The sequence below is a fragment of the Protomyctophum bolini genome, assembly GCF_963924005.1.
Source record: "Protomyctophum bolini genome assembly, chromosome: 21".
In the NCBI taxonomy this organism is placed as follows: domain Eukaryota; kingdom Metazoa; phylum Chordata; class Actinopteri; order Myctophiformes; family Myctophidae; genus Protomyctophum; species Protomyctophum bolini.
Genome location: NC_137882.1, coordinates 17,504,771 through 17,521,035, shown reverse-complemented (window position 1 = coordinate 17,521,035; position 16,265 = coordinate 17,504,771). Strand labels below are relative to the sequence as shown.

Here is a 16,265-nt window from a genome sequence, read left to right as displayed (position 1 = left end):
TCTCTTGGCTCAGGGTCCCTGTAAGGTGGCTCGTCTGCGGGATCAGGTGTGGACGAGCCACTGGGTGGTGTGTGTGTGCCACTGGCACCCGAACTATGACACACATACCACTCGCTTAAATTAGCGGGCTGCTGCGACGATGCCACCGGTTCCGACAGCGCCGAGCCCCCTGGCTCTCGGCCCAAGTCTGACGAGGGGGACACCAGCGAGGGAGTCGACGACTCGTAGCCCGAGCTCGGCGGCGGCGACTTGCAGTGCACTTTCATGTGTTTTCTCAGCGAGCTCGGGTGAGTGTAGGACTTATCGCAGCCTCTCACTTTGCAGTTGTAGGGCTTATCGCTGGTGTGTACGTGGGAGTGTTTCTTTCGGTCGCTGCTGTTGGCGAAGCGTCTGTCGCATCCATCAAACTCACACTTGAACGGCTTCTCACCTGGAACAGAAAAGACGTTTGAAAACTCAACACATTGGGCTTCTCTAGGTCAGGATATACAATTTGTGAATCTAGGCCTTCATCTTTTGCAAGATATAAAAGTCTGCCTGCAACAAACTATGCTGTAGCCTATAGGCCTATATAGTCTATAGGCCTAAAATCGTTTGTTTGGATTAAAAAATGCATAATGACAAAAACTAGCTCACTACAGAATATTGTAGTACATTGCTATTGCTATTCGAATGTCTGAATGGTTAAAAGGCAACCTAATTGCGCATCTTAATAATACATTCCATTTGTAGGCCTATATGACAAGGCAAAAAGACAATCTGAATAAATTACACGGAATTCGCCCAATGCTGATTTCTCTCCGACTATTAGTGCTGTGAGGATATGTAATTGCTTCTGTCTAATTACACTTGTGGGTTGAATATCAATTTGACCTTCAGCTGTTGGGCTGAGAGAGCCAATCAAGGATATTAGTGTAGTAGCCTACAAGAACGCGACGAAGGAACAGACCCCAGGGGAAAGGCCCCGTCATAACCACAGTTTCGGGTAGGTTTTAAACATGATATCCAAAGACCATACCCCTTGGGAGTCAACACGCTGAAATAATTTAACAGATTTGTACTTAGGTAATGTGAGCAAATTATATATGAATAATACATAGGCAATACAAAAAACGGGGGAGTGCCATGCAAGCCACTGAAAAGGGACCCATTCATTTACATCTCTGACTCGACAGTCCTCGCTTTTTTTTCTTCTTCCCTCCCAGCCTTTTCCCCAAACGTCACTGGGTCACAGAGGCAAGCAGCCATATTGTGCTCTATTGGAACCATGCATGCATGAGCCATTTTCTCTTTTTTTATATATGAAATTGTAACTACACGTGAACTTGCCCGTCATGCTAATGGTATAGCGAGGCAATCCGTGTTGCCAACCTGTTGGCGACCCCTTTAAGCATGGCAGTTCTTATGGACTTGTTGCATGGGCCATATACGGTCCATACCAGTCCATCCAAAATAATGCATAATAGTCTACTACCATTTTAGTTTGAAAGTAGACCACTTATGTTCAATTGACCAATATGGTAATACATTAAATGCAATTCATTCATTGCAATTCTAATGTCAATTTATCGCTACACACACACACACACACACACACACACACACACACACACACACACACACACACACACACACACAGCAACAATATAATAATATGGCCTGCTAATAATAACAATAATAATAATAATGCACATGTACAATAAATATAATATAGCATAACGTATTGTTATGGACCAGTATAACATTCAGTGGTTGTAATAAATAAAAGTTATATCAGGCTGGATCAAGCATATCATGAAAAAACAAGCAACCAGTTTGCAACCAAAAAAAAAGAAAAGTAAAAAGAGAAGCATCATCATAACAGTTGCAATGAATATGCAGATGGATCTAGCTATACTCATGGCTGCATGCAGTAAGTAGACGGTGACAGTCTTCCATTTGTGTTGGTGTAAACAGAGAGGGAGTGAGTCCATCAAACGCCTGGGTGAGCTGTGTATATGTATATATTATATACCTAAAGTCAGCCGTTGTAAAACTTGTGAGCACTGCTGGTGTAATTCATAACAAACAACGTGCAGTAGTCTAATATATAGTCCCTTAACTGTTGCATCCATGTGCTTTGTCAGGAGGAAACTACATTGTTACGTGCATGACTCAGCTTGTCAAAATATCTATATTCTATATAATAAATGTCTTCAAAACGTGTTTTTAGTTTAGTTGAATAATGGCAAACAATTAACACATGCAGCCAACATTTCCATATCGCATTGTCTCTGTAAAATCATCTAACTTCAAACATATAGGCTACTATATAGGCTATAAATAAATGTAACAAGCAATACATTACAGCCTTCATGTGATAGTTACTGACCTGTGTGCGTCCTTTTATGAATCTTAAGATTCTCGGATCTTGCAAACACTTTCCCACAGCCAGGGAACGGACATGGGAATGGTTTCTCCCCGGTGTGCACTCGAATGTGATTTACAAGTTTGTACTTCGCCTTAAATGGTTTTCCTTCCCTCGGACACTCTTCCCAAAAACATATATGATTCGCCTGTTCGGGTCCTCCGACGTGCTCTACCGTTACGTGTGTTACCAGTTCGTGCATAGTGCTGTAAGTTTTGGAGCAAAGTTTTTTCGGCGAGTGTTCCGGCTCCAGCCATTTGCAAATGAGCTCTTGCTTTATCGGCTGCCTCATGTAACGGAAAAAAGCACCGGCTCCGTGGTGGTGGTGAGCGGTGAGATTCATGTTCAGATTCAGACCACCATAGCCATGCAACGACGAGGCGGAGAAGGGATCAGACCTGGAGCTTGCCACTTGACTCAAGTGCTCAGATCTAACGTACATTTCTCCAGGTAATCCTAACCTTATTTGTCCATTCAAGGCTTGGCCACCCGGTGATCCGCTAGTTGGCTGCTCGTGGTGGTGGAGTCCAGAGAAGAGGGTATGGTTCCCAGCGTCGGGGTGATGACCATAGTGTCCCGGATAGCTACCTGTTGTTGAGACAAACATTCCGTGGTGAGAAGTTGAACCGTGAGTCTGGTCGGTCAGAACTGGCATGACTTGAGCTGTCAGATCTCTCCGAATGAGGAAATCCCTACCTGCGGATAAAGCCTGGGCCGTGTGAGACATAGAATAGGGGACCGCCGTCGCCTGCACCGGGCCAAAAGCTCCCGTTTGACTGGAGACCACTTCAGTGTGGCCTGCCATATGATGATTGTGGTGGTGATGGTGGTGGGGATAATGATGGGCTGGGCTGATTTTGAGGGCCGCGGAGTGCCCCATGTGTTCTGGCCCGAATGGACTCGGCCCCAGGCGGGGTTCCGCAGTAATCTCCCCAGGGTGCGAGTGAGCCATTGAGTGTGGATGGCTGCTAAACCCCGGGAAGCCTGTCACGCTCTGAGGGGTATGGTGGTGATGATGGTGATGGTGGTGAGCCCCTGCCAAGTCAACTAATCTCAGCGCCGTGTTCCGTTTGGAAAACGTAGGGTCCATCACAGCGCTTCCCAATGCATCCACGCTCATTACTCCTAATTTTAGAATAACTTGACAGCAGGCAAAATAATAATGATGATGACAAATATATTTTAATCGTATAGTAAAAAAAAAATAAAGGGAAAAAAACAACAACTTTCTGAAGTTAAGATTCTATCTGCAGACTACATGGAATCCCATTCGGTTGAGAGGCAGCAGCAGGACGCTTTGATACTGAATAGAGATTCATGGTAGGAGCTGCAGCCCGTGGAGCTAAACAATCACCCCGCGTTCTAATTGGTCAGAGCTCAGTGATTGACGTCACTTGTGACAGTTTCCAATGTGAAGAAAAATGTTTTAGTGACAGCAAATCGCCAGTACGCATGCGCAGTGCCTTAGGCAGCACACACTCGGGGGAAAATAGTTGTTATGCAAAGGTTATTATACATAAAACTTCTTCAAAAGTTGATCCGGTCGCCTTTTCTTTCTCTCGCAGTGAACAAAAGCGGCGGAGCTATGAAATAGCATTTGCCTCAGTGTGGTTATGCGATTAAAACAAATAAGCTGGCAAAGAGTTGGTTGGCTTAAGCATAATGTCACTATTAAAGTTATATGCATCATAAATTATTCAATGATATCTTCATTTTAACCCGCCGTCGCCCATGGACAACTTTACGCGCAAATTACGCGCGACTTTGAACACGTTAAAACAGCGTCAATATTGCTAATGTGCGAAAATAACTCAATAAAAGACGAACTCGGCATGCGATTTTAAACAATCAAAGGCAGAACCCATAAATATACGATTTTATACACAATACTATTTACATATCTCCGTCTCTTGCCCGTCAGCGTATAGGCTATACGTCCCGTCACTCGTTGTCCTCGCTTTGGCGAAATCAATGTTTCTGTTTCTGGCGAGGGTTGCGTTCTGCATGTCCATTGTCCCGAAGGGAGGGGGGGGGGGGGGGGGGGGGGGTGGACGGGACCTGTTGTTGTTATGATCCGATTCCGAGGCAATTTCGCTCGCTAGCCCTGTCGGATTTAGACCCAGTCACCCAGACCATGCAGGAGAAGATCAGAGTCACAGGAGGTGTCAAAAACAGTGCACGGTGGCATCAAAGCTGAAAATAAAATGTATTAACATGTATAGGATAGTCTAATTGCAAAACCCAATCTGGTCGATTTTTGACTGACTTCTCGTGACTATACAACAAAGGTAACGATTGTTCAACACCGTCTATTTTGAAGATACGTCGACGCGACCTATAGCAATAATAGCATTCATCACAGAACTTTTTATGTTTTAGTATAACATTGGTCCACTATTAATAATTAGAAAATGAGATATCATCTTCTTCCATTCCTCATTGACGAAGAACATCGTCTATAGTAAGCCTATATACATCCATGGACTTAAATTTGTAACATTTGGTTGGCCGTTAGCTTTATCAGTAAAATAACAATTTTCCCATGAGTGCCACTTTTTGACCCTGCAAATAGCCATATCCTAGACCTAGATGTTTTAACTTGTTTTCTTTTAGTTTTAACAAATCATGTTTCTATATCAAATGCTGGGATATGGATCATATACATATTAATCATAGCAGTTATGGAGACAAATGGAAGCGGCCGTGTGAACTGACCTAAAAAGAGGTCAAACCGTTATTATAGATTCGTGTAAAGATCACATCGAAAATCGGTTAAACTATTTGACATAGCCTATTATGAGTTGATCACATTTATGAGGCAACAGTCGACAACTTATACATTTCTTCAGTCATGCTCACATGCCTGAAGCTATTTTGTGCACAAACTAATGGCGATCCACTCCATCTTTTAATTTCGTTTCGTATGACCGTATACCTAACCGGACTGTGGACATTATTATGTCCTCACATGCAATTTTAATATAATGCTTAAAACGATATAAGGTTTTAGGAAGGATATTCATATATTTTACTCCACCCGGTGTAGCCTTATAGCTTCTGCTTATATATATAGCCTTTGATGGTCTGATTATCAGAATTGAGTTGTCAGAATCTTTGGTGACAGCGCCGTGTTCAGCACGCTATAAATGAGTAAATATTGTGAGACATGACGGATCCTGGAGCTGTTCATTAAATGGCCTTTGCTCGTGGAGTGCACGAAGGTCGCAGCTGTACTCTTTGGAGACATCCCTGGAACACGGCGTAATGCAAGACTTTGAAGTGCTATTTCTGTTCAACGGTTAGCCTGCACTCTTGGAAACAAGAAGCTGGGCAGTTGGTGGGAATTCAGACAAGAACTAAATATTACACCATGCATGCATGCATGGTCTCACACGTGAAATTAGTTCAGTTGTCGGAGCGCAGTTTAGCTGGCGTTCACTGCGAATAGTAAACAGATCGGGTAGCCATATTGCATTCTTCAATATGAATTTGATACATCAAGCTGATTTGAAGAGATCGAGTGGCCTTTTGCTATTTAAGTGGGACAACTGTTTACACACTTGAATCAATTGGCTATTACAATTAGCCTTTGAGCCAAGTGAGTAGCAGAGATATATTTTCAAAGATATGCATGCAGAATTTCATGCAGCTCTCTGGCACAAAACTCACCATAGTCTCACTTGTTACAAGTCTGAGAGCAAAACAAATGTACCCCCCCTCCCTCCCCTCCCCATGCTCCCCTTCCAATGACATGCCATTCTTACCGTTTTCCACCTGTTGAAAAGATCCTTCCGCGTGTTTTGTCTGGCAGGGGCTAGTAGCTATAGCATAGTGGCATAGAGATCTAGGACTATTTCTCTTAACTCAAGAACAGTACAACACACTTCCTCTCGTGCCCTTGGTCTCCCAAGAGTGGCTTTGAGAATGTCTAGCTGCAGAAACTAGTAGGTAGTCCAGAAGATATTTTAATGGTTCGCATGGCGCGTCTGTTCATGTGGCTTTGAACTCCAGCTGCCGGAGGTTCCTGCAGAGCGCTCCGCAAAACTTGATAACTTCTACAACTCACAGCATTTTACACACAGGAGGATATGATGATGCACTATTCGCCTGCAAACAGTTACAAGCACGACCCGCATGCGTATAATGGTTAGGAACAATAGCAAACCCAAGATAAATATATAGGACCACTCATAAAATACAACCTTCTTCAACGTTGTTTTAAGTGATGATGTGAAAAGTGCAGCTGTTGCCCTTGTGGATTCCTGTGGACCATTATGCAGAGACAGACGGACCTCAACGAGAGCATGCTTGCCATGGTGAAAGGCAGACACCAACACTCAGAGTGGAGGCATTTAAAATAAATGCACAAATTAGCTTAATGTGGCTTGTAAACCTAGTAAATGTGCAACCTGTGTAAAGTGTTTGCACCCACAACGCATTCGTCTTTCTCAAGAGTGACGTCGTCAAGTCGTCTTTTCAAATCCACCACGCAACATGGCCTGAGAAAACGACAAGGCGCATGCGGTGACACCTTGCACCTGACTCAGACTAGTGACGAAGGCTATGACCTTTAACTTGCAAGTTGTGCCCTCGCCCTCGGCCCGACCCACGTGCATATTAATATTAGGGTAGTTGTTTATTTAGAAAGCTGAATATTAGCGTTGAGAGCTGAGAGGTCATGACTGGCTGCTGCACCCAGAATATGTAAATAAAATGTGCTGTGTTGATAGAGCATATTACATACACAGAGGCAGAGAGGTTTGCATAACATATTTAGTCTTATTGTTCACTGCTCCAAAGATGGAGAGGGGGGGGGGACATTCCCGCAAAAAAAAAAAATCCTTACCTTACATTACATTGTAACACAATTGGCTTCATAGTGTCCGTGTATATAGTAGCCTAACGGTGAAACGTGCTTCGCATTTCTACAAGGCCTATTGTCGCTTTATGTTTCTCAACTTTGTTGTGCTGTTATTCAGCCTTTTTAACCAAATCCACAGTCAGCAATCTCACAATACCTGGGATTGATGATGCAAATGGACCAATAGAAGTGTAGGCCCAGCGCCGACGATTGGTATTTGGTGAGTGGATGCTACTTGGGGGAGAGGGACCTACGCCAATGGCGTGCCGCCTAGGAGGTCACGTGACGCCCCCCTCCTCTCCCATTCATCAGGGGTGGACTGTGTTGTCTTTTCAATTCATTTATCTGCAGGAATGATTGCGACTATCAGTCTAGAGCTCACCGCCTGACTGAGGAGGTGAAAGTTTCGCCACAGGAAGATAAACCGCAAAAGACAATATTGTATACATGATTTGCGTGTGTGCATCGAATGAGAGGTATAGGGAATTCCTCTCGTCTTAAAAAGTAAACAAGAGAATCGGTGGATTGGAGTTTGCTCAGTTGCAGTGAAGGTCCCAGATTTCTTTGCAGGCAGGAGAATATCTGTGCGTGGTTTTTGATTTCTGCTCTCAGTCGCCTCAGCAGCGAGTCCAGACTGAAGATGCTGCTGGACGCAGGACCCCAGTATCCCACCATTGGAGTCACTACTTTCGGCTCCTCGCGGCATCACTCAACAGGCGAAGTCACAGAAAGAGAGGTGGCGTTGGGGATAAATCCATTCGCAGACGGGATGGGCGCCTTCAAAATAAACCACGGCTCTCACGACATCGGTTCCGGACAGACGGCGTTTTCCTCGCAGGCGCCCGGCTACGCAGCGGCCGCCCTGGGACACCACCACCACCCGACCCATGTCAGCTCGTATTCCACGGCAGCCTTCAACTCCACCAGGGACTTTCTGTTCAGAAATCGGGGCTTCGGAGACGCCACCAGCGCCCAGCACAGTTTGTTCGCCTCCGCCGCGGGAAGTTTCGCAGGGCCACATGGACACTCGGATGCCGCGGGGCACCTGCTCTTCCCCGGGCTGCACGAACAAGCCGCGAGCCACGCGTCCTCTAATGTTGTCAACAGTCAGATGCGACTGGGCTTTTCGGGGGACATGTACGGACGGGCCGACCAGTATGGCCACGTTACGAGCCCGAGGTCCGACCACTACGCATCGACCCAGTTGCACGGCTATGGCCCTATGAACATGAATATGGCCGCTCACCACGGAGCCGGGGCCTTCTTTCGATACATGCGGCAGCCGATCAAACAAGAGCTCATCTGCAAGTGGATCGAGCCGGAGCAACTATCAAATCCCAAAAAGTCGTGCAACAAAACTTTCAGCACTATGCACGAGCTCGTCACCCATCTGACGGTGGAGCATGTGGGGGGGCCGGAACAGTCGAACCACATTTGCTTCTGGGAAGAATGTGCTCGAGAAGGGAAACCGTTCAAAGCCAAATACAAACTTGTGAATCATATCAGAGTACACACTGGAGAAAAGCCCTTTCCGTGTCCCTTCCCCGGCTGTGGCAAAGTATTTGCCCGATCGGAAAATCTAAAAATCCACAAAAGGACTCACACGGGTAAGACGAATTGATTCAACCCCTTTCATTTAACACTCACGTCAACAATATGCTGCATGCCTAAAATATGCATGTGATCCGGGTTATGCATTTTTATCCAACAGCTGTAGTCTAAGTGGGACTGCACGTGAACTTTAATCTTTGATATATACTACTTGTTTCTCGCATAATTTCCAATAAAGGGTGTTAGTGATAAATAGGCTATATATTGTTTTAATTAATTAGCTATTGTTATTTAATTTGGGAGGCATTCAGTCTGCGTTTTAGTTAAACCAGGCCAGGGGTGCAAACGTGGGATGCAAAATGTTTCATATTTTAAAAAGTATTTATCATGCATTTATTAGGCCAATAATAACCATATTAAAAATAGTGGATAAAATTCACGATTTAGTTAACTTGGAAATACCCAGTTAAACACTAAAACTAAAACTTTTTGTTTTACTGTATTTTTTCATTTAGGTGAGAAGCCATTTAAATGTGAGTTTGAGGGCTGCGACAGGCGGTTTGCAAACAGCAGTGATCGCAAGAAACACATGCACGTGCATACGTCGGACAAACCCTATCTCTGCAAAATGTGTGACAAGTCATACACACACCCCAGCTCACTCCGAAAACACATGAAGGTAAATATGATGGTGAATTTTTATCTTATTTTGATGTGCATTCTGTTTATTCAATTACATACAATGGCATCTGATAAACAACGCATTTAATTATAGGGTTTTGCTATAGGCCACATGTTTATAGAAACAAGTATATATACCAGGATATTATATACATTCACGTTATACTTGATCACAGAGGGCATTTGTAGCTAACATTACACGTTTAAAATAAGATCTTCATCACATTAACACATTATCTCAGCACAGGCCTATATACATTTAGTTTTATTCAGTTTTCTGTTCCCCTCTTTTAACTGACACATTAGCTGGCTATTTTTGGCAAATGGATTTGGTGTAGCCAATAGAGGGGGGTACACACTACAAAAGTTGCCAACTCCGGTTCAGTTTTAGCCTATACGAGTCTAGAGGGTTTGAGTGATCAAAAAGTAGAATAGAGTTATTTGGGTGCATTTACACAGCCCTATAGTTTTATCAAGTTATTATTATTTTATTATTATATACTTTCTAACAGTTTATTTATTTTTGTCACGACAAGGTCCACGAGGCCGCCAACCAACCCCAACCCCAACCGTCACCAGCGGCAAGTTCAGGGTATGAGTCGTCCACGCCTCCTACCATCGTATCTCCGTCAACAGAGAACCAGACCAGCAGCTCCATATCGCCGGCAGCGTCCATAGTACACCACACGACCAGTCACAGCACGCTGTCGTCAAATTTCAATGAATGGTACGTGTAAAAATATTTTTGACAACAAAAGAAAGAAATGGAAAAGAGACTGCAGAATTAAAAACTGCCGCTTGGAACTCAAAGACTAAAAGAAAAAAAAAAAAAGAAAAAGATCAGCCAGTAAACCGCAGCATGGACCCGAGAAAACATTGGAGGCCAAAATGATCGATTTACGGCTGTCTAAAGCAGAGAAAGAATGCATGGACATGGGCACGGACAGCCAACCGAACCGGGTTTTGTTAAGCCCTTTTCTCTAATATTTCTTCGAGTCTTTATTTTTTACTGAGAGACTGCACACAAAAAAAGATCTCACAAAAAAGCATGCTATCTGCGGGTAGTGGCCTGGATTTGTTTTGTACATAGAGATTCATTCAAGTTGAAAAATGTAATATTTTATTTTGTAAATAGTTATATCACACAGTTTTAAGGGAATTTGTGAAAAATGTTGGTCCCTAGATATATGGAAAATGAGATGGTTTAATATTTGCGATGATGATGATAGACTTGATTTGAAGAGAATGTTATAGTTGTGTACCAAATGTGAATTATTCAGTATTACTACAGTCTACACGTCGACGTTAACCGACTCTTAGTATTAATGTGCTTTTGTATTCAGTGCAAACATTTCGTCCAAGGTCCAGTTTGAGTAGCCTCAAGTATCATTGTTGTTATTTAATGTCATGTCGATAAATCGTGTAGTGAAAGCCTGAAATTCCGTGTCAATCTGTTTATGTACGTGATATAAATATTAAAAAATAAAAAGAAAAAAATAAACTGTCAATTGCCTTGTCTGCAAGGAAAGTATTACATGTAAAGTAGCTCAATTTTCCATATTTATCCGCATGTAAAGGACCGGTAAACATGTTAGAAATGATCGGTATTTATGGAGAAATGCGCTCGTATGTAAAATTTAGTTTACAAAAAAATGTTTGGTTACATTTCGTACTATATTAAAGGATTAAAAATACAATAGTCTATTGGCTTCAATATTATTGACTTCATATAGCCATTTAAGCTTCTTCTATTTTTGTTATTTTGGGGTTTTGGGTCATGGGTTAATAATTGTATTCTATTGAAAGTCTTTGACAAATTTCCTGTAGATTTAAACTGGCCTATGGTTTATCTTATCATTCATGGACAATATAGAGGCATACCATATCAGTACAATTCTAGTTTCATAGTTGCAAGCATTGATGCATGCAGTGTTGTGAGCTGAGGTTGTTTGTGTGATCGTGCTAGCACGCACATTAGGCTTGTATAAAACGTTTTTGAGCAGAACCCAAACGTCTTCAAATAAGGCTTTAAATGACAACCTTCCTGACAGTTAATGGCAAGTAATTTCATTTTGCTCATTCTTGTCTGCTGTTTATTCCAAAATTAACATCCAACACTTTGCCCTCGGAGTAAATGTGCAAATTAAAACGATTAATCACGGCGGTTTCGCAAACAGGAATAGTTTGTGTTACTTAATTGTTCCGCGGATCCAATTTATTTCCAAATCTAATTTATTTTTGCTGTGTCGGATTTCATAGATGTAGGGAGACAGCCGAGGAGTCAGCGTCCCCTCATTGTTCGTGGATGCAGCTTGCTTGACCGGTCCATTAGGCACAGATCACATCAGCACTGATCGGCAGCGTGTTTAACACTGTCTGCCACACTGCGCGCATGCATGAGGCGGCGAGAGAATTGAATTCACGATCTGTCAAGATTGCAGCTGTCAAAAACTGACACGTCCAAAAAGCAAACAAATAACCAATTCTCAAACAAAAGCTCAAAATGCACACATAACGTAACTATGCACGACTATAGAGTGTGTGTGTGTGTGTGTGTGTGTGTGTGTGTGTGTGTGTGTGTGTGTGTGTGTGTGTGTGTGTGTGTGTGTGCGCGTGTGTGTGTGTTTCTCGAATATCCCTAGCCTAGCAGAAATTCATGACTCGAACTATCTTAGGTGATTTGTGGAAATGCATTGAAATGTATTCGTATTTTCTTTTCATGGATTATTAGGTTTCCAGATAAATGAAGGATGATACTAAAATGACTTTTTTCAACTCTATTTAACACTATCTATCTAGGTTCCAACGCTGATTGATGCTTCGTTGATGCGTTACTTGCAAAAAGTGAAAAAGCTATAGCTGAAAAATATTATTTGCATGTAATGGATTATTTCTAGAAACTCATGCACGTGGTCTCTATATATATATTTGCATTGGAGGATTTCAAACGTGTGCACGTGCACTTGTTGTGTAATGTTTTAACAGTTCTGGTTTGATTACTCTTGATACTCTGATAATTGATTTCAGACGACATTTTTTTTAGTTTTTAAGCGGGTTGACTAGTATTATAAAAACTGTTGCATCGCCACCTTTGACACTCGGGTGGGTGGCAACAATATGCACATTTAGCTTTAATATGATCTTCCTTCCAGTCTGTCACAGATGTCTTGCAAGACATATATTTTGGTATACCAAAAGTATAGTTTTTATTTGACCTGTTCAACATTTAAAATTAATTGTTGACGACGTCATATGTAACCGATTGACCTATAGATTCTCATACGCTAAAAAGCTTTATTTGTTTTCACACTATCGGCTACAAATATTCCAATCCATATACCGCGCAGGCGCCAATGTGCCAACTCTATGAATATTTATCACAAGCACTTGTAGCCCTGCCAGCACGCATGCATGTAAACCGAGCCTGCCGTTAGTTCGTAGGCTATAGGCTAGTAGTTTGATATATTTTCAGGCTTGTCGAGTTACTTCAAAGGAAACAAAGAAGAGTAGTGCTTTACGTATTTACTTTTTTTCTCCTTTCGTTTTTTTTAATGAAAAAGTATCAAGTTCTGTGAGTTTTTAAATTGTTTCCCCAAATCATTATCTTGTAGTAGGCGTATAGCCTATATGCAAAACTGTATTTGTAGTACCTATTTATATACGGTGGGTTCCACTGGAGCTGAGCACCACCATGGGCTATTTATAAACAATGGGTAGGATTAATTCAAAATTTGTAGTATGTTTTCAGTGAAAGCAGAACATCATGAACATGGCTATTGACCCCTCTAATCCAAGAATGCTATAGGCTATATACACCTCCTGCTACTTGTTGACGTTAACTACATTTGGGCTACGGAAAATGTTTGCATTCAAATATTGCTCCGTCTATAATCGATATAGCCTATATATTACACAGCTTACAAATATTAAATCTGGCAGATGCTTAATTATAGGCCTAAATAAGCGACACACACACACACACACACACACACACACACACACACACACACACACACACACACACACACACACACACACACACACACACACACAGGCCTCTAATTGCTTTCACATCGGGATAAAATGGTTCATCTTCGGGCAATGGAGATTCACCTCCCTTATTTACAAGGCATAGCTCATATAGGCTACAACTTGTTCTATTCTTGACAGTTGACACTGATTAGGTTACCTTCTTCTTCCCCTTTTCCACCTTATGAAAGCTAAAGCTGATTTCTAGCCGATAGGATTGGCATTAGGGCAATCTGACTGACTGTCCCTTTCAAGAATTACATTGCTCAGGATTAATAGGCTATTAGTTAATTATCTGTGTATTGGGCCGTATTAAAAATGCAGAGGCAGGCAACGCATCATGCTATGTGTACGAAATGCAGCGTGAGAGACAGGTGTCTCAGGCCTATATATTTCGAGTGTAAAGTGAACTTTTAAACCGTGACACTGACACGTTTGTTTACGTGTGTAGGCCTATCACTTCAAACTGAGGTGAATAAAATGCAAATTTGCAGGCTAGACATGTGCTATACTCTGAGGGCATACGAATGCCCCAACAGCATAGGCTAGCCTATATTATGCTAAAAGCGAATAAATAAAAAGTCTGGTTTTGCCACCAAACGTCTGTGCACGGACTGCAGTGCAGTGTGCAGCATGCACCGAAGCCATGTTGCAGGTTCGTTATAGTGATCCATTGGTTCACACACTGACCCCCGTTGCATCAGTATGGTCCCTGACATGCAATTAAGTTTGGACCAGAAGATTTGTGGAGGCGTTGACATTGTGTTGTCGTGTCCCCTTGACGTGCTGCTAAATGAGGCCATGCCAATTAGCTCTTTGAGACAGGGTTAAGGCATGGCGCTGGGATGCTCCTCGCACCTCTGCAGCCTTCAAGTAACCCATTTTATCTGAGCTGAGGAGGTGCATCATTGCATGCATCCGATCCGATAAGCTATAGCAGGCACATAGCTCGTCGATGTGTATGGCTGTCGTCGTCATTTCACATTTCCGGCTTTGGAGTGCACTTATACTTGAAAGCTAACATATTAGTCTAAACACAGGACAAGAGGGCTAGTATATGAGGTGAAGAAAAAAATAGCCTATTATGCATGTGGTCGAAGTCGTATTGTTGAGATCAGTTGAGAAGAGAGTTTAGAGAAGAGTTTGTTGAAATCTGTTCCTTGTTGAGGTTGTTGACACATCCATAACAGAACAGATGTTGTTCAGATAAATGTGCTATTAAACTTTGCTATTGCTATTACTATTAAAATAATAATACTAGCCTATAGCCTATATACTTTTACCTAACCCTAACCCATACACATTTTACAATGCAAGTATGGATTATTTTGTGATATTAAGCCTATACCTAATAATGCAAATATATTCTGGACATTTCGCCTTTGACACTATTAATATTAGCCTATTTTGCATTTGCTATTATACTTTGTTAATCGCAGTGTGTAATGCAGTGTTCAGGGCATGCATGGGCTGTCTCAATGTGAAGTCATGTGAAATCATATTGATGTGATCATTTCAGCTGCATGTGCCATGATCACTAGTGAATCGACCTTTATTTTTCATGTTACAATATACCCTTTGATTAAGCCTATATTGCTTCTCCATTCATGTTGCATAAACATGGCTATTGTGCAATGTTTTACTGTACATTGGATTGTATGAACTTATAGACACTTGTTTTATTGACTTCTCATCTTCATTACATAGGCCCACATTCAGCTATGGGGCATGGGCTATATCTGCTAGGAAAACAACCCTGAGAGCTATCACTTAATCACTTGAGCCTAACGGTCTTGAGGGGAGAGGGGGAGAAACGTTCGCCAAATATAGCAGATCTGTGTTGCGTTGCGATGCACTGTGAGCTTGTAGATCAGTGAGAGCGGAAACAAGTACAGAGGCAACTCATGTCCTTTTAGTGGTTAAATAAATCCAAGCGTCCACAATAACAGAAACAGAAAACACACCAGTATAGAGCCCTGAGGGACGCCACTCAACCATGGTGTTTAAGTGGTTAGGGTAAAATGTTTTCCTATATCAACTTGCTGCTTTTAGACCTGAGAGTATTGGATGGAAAGGTGGTCCAGATGAATGTGTCATGCATGGCTTCATGGATGTCTGGAATACATGTTACAGTGAGATCTAGCCACACTGGCGATGCTAAATTGAAGTCAGAAGTGACATATACAAATATATTAAACTCTTGCGAATTCTGCAGCAGCGGTTCTTCTAATTTACTGCGTGTTTAAACTTCCAATTCCTATGAAATAACATCACATATTAAAACCAACAAATCAAATACCAAACAGCACCAACAGTTTTTTCATCTTTTGGGTTTGCTTACTTACCAGTGGCTGTTTTCCTCTTGGGCTGTTTTCTCAGAATTCTCAAATATTTCTCAGAGACAGGGGCAATAAATACAGGTTGTTTGCTTGCCTGCGGTTTTGACAGAGAGCATCTATTTCTTTTTCTCTCCAAAAGAAACAGAATTGTATTTCTTATGTCCTCTGCTCTAATGAAGCATTCAATGTTTGTTGTGAAGTGAACCGATTGGATTCACAACTTCCATCTGTTAGTATACTCTTACAGATTAATATTCAGTTATTCAGCTGTTTTTGTGTCTGTTTTAACAGGAATTCATTTGTCAATGCTGTAGTAATGTTTTCCTTTTCTGTACTATCACTGACCATGGCTCAACGTGTGTGTGTGTGTGTGTGTGTGTGTGTGTGTGTGTGTGTG

General features: G+C 42.1%; 2 protein-coding genes and 1 long non-coding RNA gene across 3 annotated transcripts in view; 2 read left to right on the top strand and 1 right to left on the bottom strand.

The window, feature by feature from the left end:
- zic4 (zic family member 4) overlaps positions 1-3,655 on the bottom strand; it is a 3,962-nt gene extending 307 nt beyond the window's left edge. Inside the window, exons 1-2 of the mRNA XM_080794366.1 lie at positions 2,372-3,655; positions 1-430 (exon numbers count right to left, since the gene is read on the bottom strand). The exon at positions 1-430 is cut by the window's left edge and continues 307 nt beyond it. Of these exons, the coding sequence (XP_080650492.1) occupies positions 1-430; positions 2,372-3,527 (1,586 nt within the window). The 5' untranslated portion in view covers positions 3,528-3,655. The remainder of the gene's footprint in view (positions 431-2,371) is intronic.
- Positions 1-16,265, top strand: part of LOC308336388 — a 668,236-nt gene that overhangs the window by 293,222 nt on the left and 358,749 nt on the right. The window lies entirely within an intron of this gene.
- Positions 7,652-11,092, top strand: zic1 (zic family member 1 (odd-paired homolog, Drosophila)). The gene is made up of 3 exons (XM_080794365.1): positions 7,652-8,875; positions 9,335-9,498; positions 10,037-11,092. The coding sequence occupies exons 1-3, from the start codon at positions 7,909-7,911 to the stop codon at positions 10,235-10,237; spliced, it is 1,332 nt and encodes a 443-aa protein (XP_080650491.1). The 5' UTR covers positions 7,652-7,908; the 3' UTR covers positions 10,238-11,092.